Source organism: Leucoraja erinacea, chromosome 21 (genome assembly GCF_028641065.1).
Source record: "Leucoraja erinacea ecotype New England chromosome 21, Leri_hhj_1, whole genome shotgun sequence".
Classification (NCBI taxonomy): Eukaryota; Metazoa; Chordata; class Chondrichthyes; order Rajiformes; family Rajidae; genus Leucoraja; species Leucoraja erinaceus.
The window spans coordinates 11,821,300-11,831,725 of record NC_073397.1 but is presented as its reverse complement, the minus strand read 5'-3'; the positions used below and the strand labels follow the sequence as shown (position 1 = coordinate 11,831,725).

At 47.0% G+C, this 10,426-nt stretch overlaps 1 protein-coding gene across 1 annotated transcript in view; it reads left to right on the top strand.

Annotated features, from left to right (window-relative positions):
- The first annotated feature begins 3,324 nt into the window (after window positions 1-3,324).
- ift52 (intraflagellar transport 52 homolog (Chlamydomonas)) overlaps window positions 3,325-10,426 on the top strand; it is a 29,240-nt gene continuing 22,138 nt past the window's right edge. Inside the window, exon 1 of the mRNA XM_055652137.1 lies at window positions 3,325-3,414. Within this exon, the coding sequence (XP_055508112.1) occupies window positions 3,397-3,414 (18 nt within the window). The 5' untranslated portion in view covers window positions 3,325-3,396. The remainder of the gene's footprint in view (window positions 3,415-10,426) is intronic.

Here is a 10,426-nt window from a genome sequence, read left to right as displayed (position 1 = left end):
CTAGTTTTGTGTGTACCATTATTAACTTGTCGAAGTAAACAGCTAATTATGAGCTTTACACTTAAAACTAATAGGATGTACTGTATATTTAAATATGTGTGCTATCAACATGTTGTGATCAGGACATACTCCATGATTACTTTTTTTCAATATGCCATTCGGACTCCCAACAACTTGGAGTTCCAACTGTCTCTGGTTGACAGAGGACAAGTGTTCAGCAAGACAGTCAGTCATCCAGTCTATGTTTGGTCATACTGATGTAGAGGAGGCAGGCCACTCAAGAGTACATGTATTGGGCGAATTAGGAGAGGTGCAAGTAAACCCATCTCACCTGGAAGGGCTGCTGGGATCCCTGAATGAGGGTGTTGCATCTCCTGCGGTTACAAGGAAAAGTGCCTGGGTAGGCAGAAGGAGAGGGGGAAGGGAGAGGTGGATGGGGAGGGGTGAGTGAACCAGGGAGTCTTGGAGATAGTGCTCTCTGTGGAAAGTGGAAAGATGTGGGAATGGGAACATGTAGTTGATAGTGGGATGTGATGAAGCTAGTGAAAAATCCAAGACTGACAAGTTGGATGCAGAGGTTAGGGGTGTAAAGGTAAGGATCAGGGGATCTCTATACCTGTTTAATATAAGGGAAGGGTGGTTCAGACTATGAAGTGAGTTAAAACTGCAGATCCATAACCATCCATCAGAAATAAAGAATTGCTATGGTCTAAAGTAGAATTAGTCTCACTGAACCAAATGTACGCCAGCTGTGCCCTAAATGTCAATAATCTTCTGATCACACATTTTTTTAGCACAGAAATAGCCTATGAGGAACTCAAGGCCAATACTGGCATTTATATTTTATGATGCATTTGCTAGCTTAGCACACACAATTACAGAAATTAACAGTATGTTTCCCATCCTGTTTAAAAACAGGATAAACTCAAAGGTTTTGGGTACTTTTACCCCAGGGGCCCAGTGTGAATTTGTGTGTCCGGCCCGTTGCAAGAGACCAACTCTTGGCAAAACAAGGAGAGAAGATTGAGAGCATAGTTGTTTCTTTCACAACGGAGGGACACGACCGGAAAGAGCACTCGCTGCTCGCAATGTCATCCGTGTCCAATCAGGGAATTTCAACTGAGCTCTCATAATTTTGTCCGGATTATAGTCGCACCATCAGTTGCTGGAAAATCAATGTTTAACCTGTAGTCAGGATGCAGGGTACAAATTATGCCAGGAATTAGAAAAGACATGTACGAAAGACAATGTTACAGAGGTCACGAGGGATTTCAATATGTAATACCCAAGAGAAAATCAGGTTTGTCCCGGATCCCAAGAGAGGAATTTGGAGATTGCCTCCAAGATGGCTTCTTCGAGAAGCATGCGATCGAGCTCACTAGGAAAATGCCAATTCATGATTTGGTGTTGTACAAAGAACCAGACTTGATTAGGGAGCTTAAAGTGAAGGAACCCCAAGGTGGTAGTGAACATATGATATAATTCAACTTGCGCTTTGAGAGGAAAAAGCTGAAATTGTAATGGCATTACTGTTGAGTAAAAGTAACTATGGAGGTAAATGTAATACCAGCAATCATTCAGAGGGGAATAGAATATAGATGCAAACATGTAATGCTGAGGCTTTATCAGGCGCTGGTGCACCCACATTTCGAATATTGTGAGTTGTTTTGGGCCCCATATCTGAGGAAGGTGGGTCGGCTTTGGAGAGAGTTCACAGGAGGTTTACAAGAATGATCCCAGATTAACATACGAGGAGCGTTTAAATGCTCTGACCCTCTACTCTATGGAGTTTAGAAGGATGAGTGGTTCTCATTGAAACCTACTAGATAATGAAAGACCTTGATGGAGTGGACATGAAAATGATGGTTCCAGTAATGGGAGTCTAGAACCAGAGGGAACAGCCTCAGAATTAAATGACATACCTTCAGAATGGAGATGAGGAGGAATTTCTTCAGCCAGGTGGTGAATCTGTGGAATTCATTGCCATAAACAGCTGTGGAGGCCGTCATTGTGTATTTTTAATGCAGAGACTGATAGATTCTTGATTAGTGAGGGTGTCAAAGGGAAGAAGGCAAGAGAATGGTCTTGAGAGCGAAAAATAGATCAGCCATGATTGAACGGGCATAGACTCGATGAACTGAATGACCTAACTCTACTCCTATGTCTTATGGCTGTATTTGTGCTTCATCTCATTTCCCAGCTCTTGCTCCATAGCGCTGCAGGTTAAATTTCCTCAAGTGCTCATCCAGATACTATAAAAATGTTATTCATCATTAAATCATCTATTCTCTTCTCTACCATCTACTTATTTATCTCCTGTCTGGATGATATATCACTATTTTTGCAGTGAGTTCAGTAACAAGTCAAGTTTGGAGACACAGGGAACTGTGGATGCTGAAATCTTGAGTAAAACATAAAGTGCTGGAGTAATTCATCGTGACAGGCAGCATCAGTGGAGCACATGGATAGGCAACATTTCGAGTCGTGACCCTCCTTCAGATTCGATGTGGTGAGAAGTTAGCCTTGTGTTCTTCCACGTGATCATGGTACCAAGTTTGGCTGCTTTGAATGCCAAAGGGTGCGACATATATTTCACCCTAATGTTGCGTATTGCGTATTTCTATGGTGTAAAATAAAACTGCATGTCGCTTCGCTTTTATTCGATGTGACTGTCTTTTATGATGAAGATAAGACACAAAAAACTGGAGTAACTCAGCAGGACAGGCAGCATCTGTGGAGCATATGGATAGGTGACATTTTGGGTCAGGACCCTTCTACAGATTCTATATGGTGAGATGGCAGCCTGGTGTTCGTCCACGTGTTCATGGTACCAAATTTGTCTACTTTGGATGCCATTCGCTCTGATGTATTACACTGCGTATTTGATGTAAAGTAGACCTTTTATTCGATGTGCCTGTCTTTTATGATGAAGATAGACACAACAAGCTGGAGTAACTAAGCGGGACAGGCAGCATCTCGAGAGAGAAGGAATGGGTGATGTTTTAGGTCGAGACCCTTCTTCAGAATCGATATGGTGAGAATGTGGCCTGGTGTTCGTCCATGTGGTCATGCTACGAAGTCTGTCTGTTTTGGATGCCATTTGCCCTAATGTATCACACAGCATCTCTGGAGAGAAGGAAATTGATGTTTCAGGTAACTCAGCGGGACAGGCAGCATCTCTGGAGAGAAGGAATGGGTGATGTTTCGAGTCGAGACCCTCCTTCTGCCTGTCCTGGTCCATCAAGCGCTGACTGATTAGACCTGGTCCCTCCATAGCAACGGCTGGTCACCGGCCCGGAGTGAAGCGCGGCCCCTGGTTACCGCCCCAGAGTGCAGCGCGGCGGCTGGTTACCGGCCCAGAGTGCAGCGCGGCGCCAGCCAGTGAAGGCGTGGAAAATGGTGACGAGCGTGCAGGTAAGAAGCTGCGGCTCATTCCTGTTTCCCCTGTTGTGCTGCCACACAACGCCTTCTGCAACCGTTAGAGCTAACAGTTTGCTCCCAAACCGGACAGAAAAATGACCTGTCCCCTTTGAATCCCCTGTCCATGTTGCGCAGGCCGTGTTATTCCCACAGTCACCATAGCGATCGCTTTAGAACCGTCGTGTCGGAAGGAACTGCAGATGCTGGTTTGCCTTGAAGATAGACACAAAATGCTGGAGTAACTCAGCGGGTCGGGCAGCATCTCGGGGTGGAAGGAATAGGTGACGTTTCGGGTCGACTCCCTTCTTCAGACTTAATTCACTAAACATTTCATGCGACGTTTCTAACATCTCAAGTCAAGTCAAGTCACATGTATTTATATAGCACATTTAAAAAACAACTCTCGTTGGCCAAAGTGCTTTACATTTGTTATATATTTGTTATATCTCATTAAATCATCCGATGTTTAGCACTGTGAGGATGCTGCTTAACGTCTATGGTGGCCATGATACAAAACAGTTATAGTGGTTTGTTTTGAGGTACTGGGAAAGATTATTTAGTCTTAATGGAGACTGCGCCTCTTTAGGGAGAATTGACACATGTACCGACAACAGAAGGAAATTCGTACTTATAGCAGCATAACGGGCCTGTAAACATATAGATAATATACAAAAATTAAATAATTTTTTTAATCCACAATACTAGTGAAAAAACTGGTAGTCCTTAATACAAACAAAGACCAAAATAAAAATTCATAGATGTGGTTAGTGTTGTTGAGTGTTCAAGAGCTTGATGGTTGTAGGGAAGAAGCTATTCTTGAACCTGGTGGTCATTGCTTTCAGGCTCCTGTACCTTCTTCTCGATGGCAGAGGTGAAATGAGACTGTTGTCAGGGTGATGTGTGACTATGATGGTATTGGCTGCCTTCTTGAGTTAGTGCTGCCAGTAGATCCCTTTGATGGTGGGGAAGTCAGTACCAGGCTGTCTGCTATTCTCTGTAATCTCCATCTTCCTGAGTGTTCGAGTTGCTGAACCAGGCAGTGATGCAACCAGTCGGTATGCTTTTTACTGTACACCTGTAGAGATTCAAGGGAGTATTTGTTGATATCCCAAATCTCCTCAATCATCCAAAGAAATAAAGGCAGTGATGGATGTTCTTTGTGATTGCATTGATGTGCTTTGGCCAGGACAGATCTTCTGAGATGTGCACACCTAGGAACTTGAAATTGTTGACTCTCTCCATCGCCAATCTATTGCTAGAGACAGGTTCATGGATCCTCAGCTTTCCCTTTCTGAAGTCAACAACCAGCTCCTTGGTCTTGCTGATGTTAATAATAATAATAATAATAAATTTTATTTATGGGCGCCTTTCAAGAGTCTCAAGGACACCTTACAAAAATTTAGCAGGTAGAGGAAAAACATGTAAGGGGAATGAAATAAATAGTAGAGACATGACTAGTACACAAAGTAAAGACAGAATTCAATACAAAACACAATAATGAGGCAATTAATGCACATATGAAAAGGGAGGGGGACGTGGGGCTAAGGATAGGCAGAGGTGAAGAGATGGGTCTTGAGGCGGGACTGGAAGATGGTGAGGGACACGGAATTGCGGATCAGTTGGGGGAGGGAGTTCCAGAGCCTGGGAGATGCCCTGGAGAAGGCTCTGTCCCCAAAACTGCGGAGGTTGGACTTGTGGATGGAGAGGAGACCGGCTGATGTGTATCTGAGGGACCATGAGGGTTGGTAGGGGGAGAGGAGGTCAGTGAGATATGGGGGGGCCAGATGGTGGAGGGCTTTGTAGGTGAGGATCAGGATTTTGTAGTTGATCCGGTGGGAGATGGGAAGCCAGTGAAGTTGTTTGAGGACTGGAGTGATGTGATGCCAGGATTTGGTGTGGGTGATGAGTCGGGTGGCTGCGTTCTGGACCAGTTGGAGTTGGTTGATGTAGGTGGAGCTGATGCCAAGGAGAAGTGAGTTGCAGTAGTCCAGTCGGGAGGAGATGAAGGCATGGATGAGTCTTTCAGCAGCGGGAGGTGTGAGAGAGGGTCTGAGTTTGGCGATGTTGCGGAGATGGAAGAAGGAGGTTTTAATGACGTGGCGGATGTGAGGCTCAAGGGAGAGGGTGGAATCAAAGATCACGCCAAGGTTGCGGGCCTGGGGAGATGGGGAGACAGTGGTGCCGTCGATGGTGAGAGTGGGGTTATTGATTTTGCTGAGTGTGGCTTTGGAGCCTATGAGGAGGAATTCTGTCTTATAGCTGTTGAGTTTGAGGAAATTATGTTGCATCCAGGTTTTTATAGCTGACAAACAGGAGTTGATATGGGAGAGGGGGGGGGTTGTGGGGGGGATTTGGTGCCGAGGTAGATCTGGGTGTCGTCAGCGTAACAGTGCAAGTCCAGGTTGAAGTGGCGGAGTATCTGACCAAGGGGGAGGATGTAGATGATGAAGAGGAGGGGGCCGAGTACGGAGCCTTGGGGAACGCCTTGAGTGACTGTGGCTGTAGCAGAGGTGTGGTTGTGGAGAGAGATGAAGTGGGGTCTATTGGAAAGGTAGGAACGGAGCCAGCTGAATGCAGAGCCTTCAATGCCGAGGTCTTTGAATCTGGTGAGCAGGATGTTATGATTCACTGTATCGAAGGCTGCGCTCAGGTCGAGGAGGATGAGGATGTTGAGGGAACCGGTGTCAGCAGAGGTGAGGAGGTCGTTGAGGACTTTGAGGAGAGCAGTTTCTGTGCTATGGAGGGGGCGAAAGCCAGATTGGAGGGGTTCAAGTAGGTTATACGCAAGGAGGTGGGAATGAAGTTGCGACGCAACGATACACTCCAGGGTTTTTGAAACAAAGGGGAGGTTTGAGATTGGGCGGTAGTTAATGAGAGAGGAGGGATCAAGACCAGGTTTCTTTAAGATTCGTGTAACAGCAGCAGTTTTGAAAGTGGAGGGGACAATTCCTTGGGACAATGAGGAGTTGAAGAGATTAGTGAGGTAGGGGCAGAGAACGGGGAGGCAGGACTTCAGCAAGGGAGTGGGGAGAGGGTCGAGGGAGCAGGTAGTGGGTTTGGAAGAGCTGATGAGTTTGGAGATTTCAATAGGGGTGACCAGGTCAAACTGGGAGAGGATGCAGTGTGGAGGAGGGGTAAGGAGGTCAGTGGAGATGTTGAAAGGAGGGGCCTTGGTAGGTGGTGGAGTAGATGCTGGGGAGTCGGGTACAGGGGATAAAGATTGATAGATGGTGCTGATTTTATCAGCGAAAAAGTGGAGGAATGAGTTGCAGAGATCCTGAGTAGAGGTAGGGAGAGTGTTGGCTCGAGGCTTGAGAAGGTTGCCCACTATGGAGAAGAGGGTTCTGTGGTTTAGGCAGGGATCGGTGAATATGGAGGAGAGGTAGGCAGATTTTGCAGCAATGAGGGCATCTTTGTAGTCAGTGAGGTGGAGTTTGTAAGCTTCAAGGTGGACTGTGAGAGATGATTTCTTTGTGAGTCGTTCAAGTCGGCATGTTGAGAGCAAGATTGTTTAAGAAGGAACTGCAGATGCTGGAAAATCGAAGGTACACAAAAATGCTGGAGAAAGTCAGCGGGTGCAGCGGCATCTATGGAGCGAAGGAAATAGGCAAAGTTTCGGGCCGAAACCCTTCTTCAGACTGATGGGGGGTGGCAGAGAGAAGAAAGGAAAAAGGAGGAGCCTGAGGGCTGAGGAAGGGGAGGAGACAGCAAGGGCTAAAAAATTGGGAGAATTCAATGTTCATGCCCGCAGGATGCAAACTCCCCAAGCGGAATATGAGGTGCTGTTCCTCCGATTTGCGGTGTTGCTCACTCTGGCCATGGAGGAGACCCAGGACAGAGAGGTCGGACAGGGAATGGGAGGGGGAGTTGAAGTGCTGAGCCACCAGGAAGTCGGGTAGGTTCTTGCGGACCGAGCGGAGGTGTTCGGCGAAACGATCGCCCAGCCTCCACTTAGTCTCACCGATGTAGATCAGCTGACATCTAGAGCAGCGGATGCAATAGATGAGGTTAGAGGAGATGCAGGTAAACCTCTGTCGCACCTGGAACGACTGCTTGAGTCCTTGAATGGAGTCGAGGGGGGAGGTAAAGGGACAGGTGTTGCATCTATTGCGGTTGCAATGGAAAGAGCCCGGGGAGGGGGTGGTACGGGAGGGAAGGGAAGAATTGACAAGGGAGTTACGGAGGGAGCGGTCTTTGCGGAAGGCAGACAGGAGGGGAGATGGGAAGATGTGGCGAGTGGTGGGGTCACGTTGGAGGTGGCGAAACTGACGGAGGATTACTTGTTGTATGTGACGGCTGGTGGGGTGAAAGGTGAGGACTAGGGGGACTCTGCCCTTGTTGCGAGTGCGGGGATGGGGAGAGAGAGCAGTGTTGCGGGGTATAGAAGAGACCCTGGTGCGAGCCTCATCTATGGTGGAGGAGGGGAACCCCCGTTCCCTGAAGAATTATGACATTTCAGATGCCCTGGTGTGGAACGCCTCATCCTGGGAGCAGATGCGGCGTAGACGGAGGAATTGGGAGTAGGGGATGGAGTCCTTACAGGAAGCAGGGTGGGAAGAAGTGTAGTCCAGATAGCCATGGGAGTCAGTAGGTTTATAGTGGATGTCGGTCAGAAGTCTATCACCTGCGATGGAGATAGTGAGGTCAAGGAATGGTAGGGAAGTGTCGGAAATAGTCCACGTGTATTTGAGTGCCGGATGGAAGTTGGTGGTGAAGTGGATGAAGTCAGTCAGTTGTGTGTGGGTGCAGGAGGTGGCACCAAAGCAGTCGTCGATGTAACAGAGGTAGAGGTCGGGGATGGGGCCCAGGTACATATTGAACAAGGATTATTCGACGTACCCGACAAAGAGGCAGGCGTAGCTGGGGCCCATGCGTATGCCCATAGCTACGCCTTGTATTTGGAGGAAATGGGAGGAGTCAAACGTGAAGTTATTGAGGGTAAGGACCAGCTTCGCTAGGCGGAGGAGAGTGTCAGTGGCCAGGTATAGGTTGCTTCTCTGGTCGAGGAAGAACCGGAGGGCTTTGAGACCATCCTGGTGGGGGATGGAGGTGTAGAGTGACTGGACATCCATGGTGAAGATGAGGGGGTGAGGGCCTAGAGAATGGAATGCGCGGAGACGGCGGAGAGTGTCTGGGGTGTCTTGAACATAGGTAGGAGGGATTTAACCAAGGGGGATAGGATGGAGTCAAGGCATGTGGAAATGAGTTCAGTGGGGCACGAACAGGCAGAGACAATGGGTCTACCGGGACAGTCAGGTTTGTGGATTTTGGGGAGAAGGTAAAATCGGGCCGTGCGGGGCTCGGGAACGATAAGGTTGGAGGCTCGGTCGGGAGGCTTGGGAGTTGATGAAGTCCATACTTCATCACCATGGATTCTGGTGCCACTGGTTAGTTGTCATTGAGACATATAATCTCACTCTTCTTGGGCACTGTATTATGGATGCCCTTTTAAAGCAGGTGAGAACCTCTGACCTTGGTATTGAGAGGTTGAACATGTCCGCACAGCTTTTAAGAACACTGCCAGGTACACTATCAGGGCTGGACATTGACCGAGGGTTCACCCTCATGAAGGATCTTTTGATGTCATCCTTGGTGACTGAGATTGCAATGCCTATTATAGTCAGGAGCTATAAGGGCCTGAGAAGGAGCATTGGTGTTCACCCTTTCAAAGGGAGCATAAAAAACATTGAGCTGTCTGGAAATTATGTATTTCTCTCGCTTGGTTTCACCTTGTAGGAAATGATGGTGAGCAAGCCTGCCACAGTTGCCGAACATATGTCTGGTCATCTAATTTAGAGTGGAAGTGTTGTCTTAACTTTCTGATGGCCTCATTGAGGTTGTCTGGTCTTCCTATATAAACTGTATTGCCAAACCTGAATGCCTGAGATCTGGTCTGAGTAGATGCCTGAGGCCTGTATTGCCAAACCTGAATGCCTGAGGCCTCCTGGTTCATCCAAGGCTTTTCTGGTTAGGGAACACTAGGATGGTTTTGGTGGGGACACTGTCCACACATTTGCAGGATCAACTGTGGCATATTTGTTCAGGTCTGTTTCTGATTCCTTGAATTTCACCAACACCAGGCAGTGGCAGAATCATTCCTCTGCATCCCCTGACTAGCTGTGCGCAATCCTCACTGCGAGAGCTGCAGCCAGGTGGTCTGTTTTACCAAAATGGATGGAGTGATAGCCATCTTTGACGATGGAGTAATAATGGTTGAGGGTATTTTGATCCTCCGATGCCAGCACCAAGGAGATGCTTGTGGGAGTGACTTCTTCAAATTGGCCTTGTTGAAGTCTAATTTTGACTTCATGTGTGCACGGCCAGTGTTTATCACTCAATGCAAAAACCAAGATGCAATTTCTTTATTAATTTGATTGAGGTCGACATTGGCCGCCCTGTACGAACCGAAACGCACATTCATTTCAAAATATTTTTTTTGTTTAATTTATTGTCACGTGTGCTGAGGTGCAGTGAAAAGCTTTTTGCTGCCTGCTCACCAGACAGCGGAAAGAACATACATGATTACAATTGGTTCAGTTGTCTACATAATAGTGACGCAGATATTTGAATTACAATTAAACAGAAAGTACTTGTGTTATAACTCCAGAATAAGCACTCAACTAAGAAAACCAAGCCCAAAATCAATGTATTATCTAACTAAATACACCAACTTACAATAAATGACTCCATATGCAAAAAAAACCCAGCTACCTACATATTAATTAGCTCTTGAAAAAACCCGAATCCTGTGGATGCAAGTATATCATTGGGGTTATCAAGTGCACACCTCCCTTCATTGGTGTTTCGTTGAGTTAGGCCCACGACTCCTCAGGAAGACTCAACAGTTGGTTCTGGCATCCCAGAACAACAACCCCTCCCTTAATTAGCTCATTCTAACAAATGCTAAACACCTGCAACTTATCTTCCACAAATCCTAGCCCATCATGAAGCTTGTAACATCACAAATATTACCCTTGCATAAGACTGGGATACACTTGCACAGACT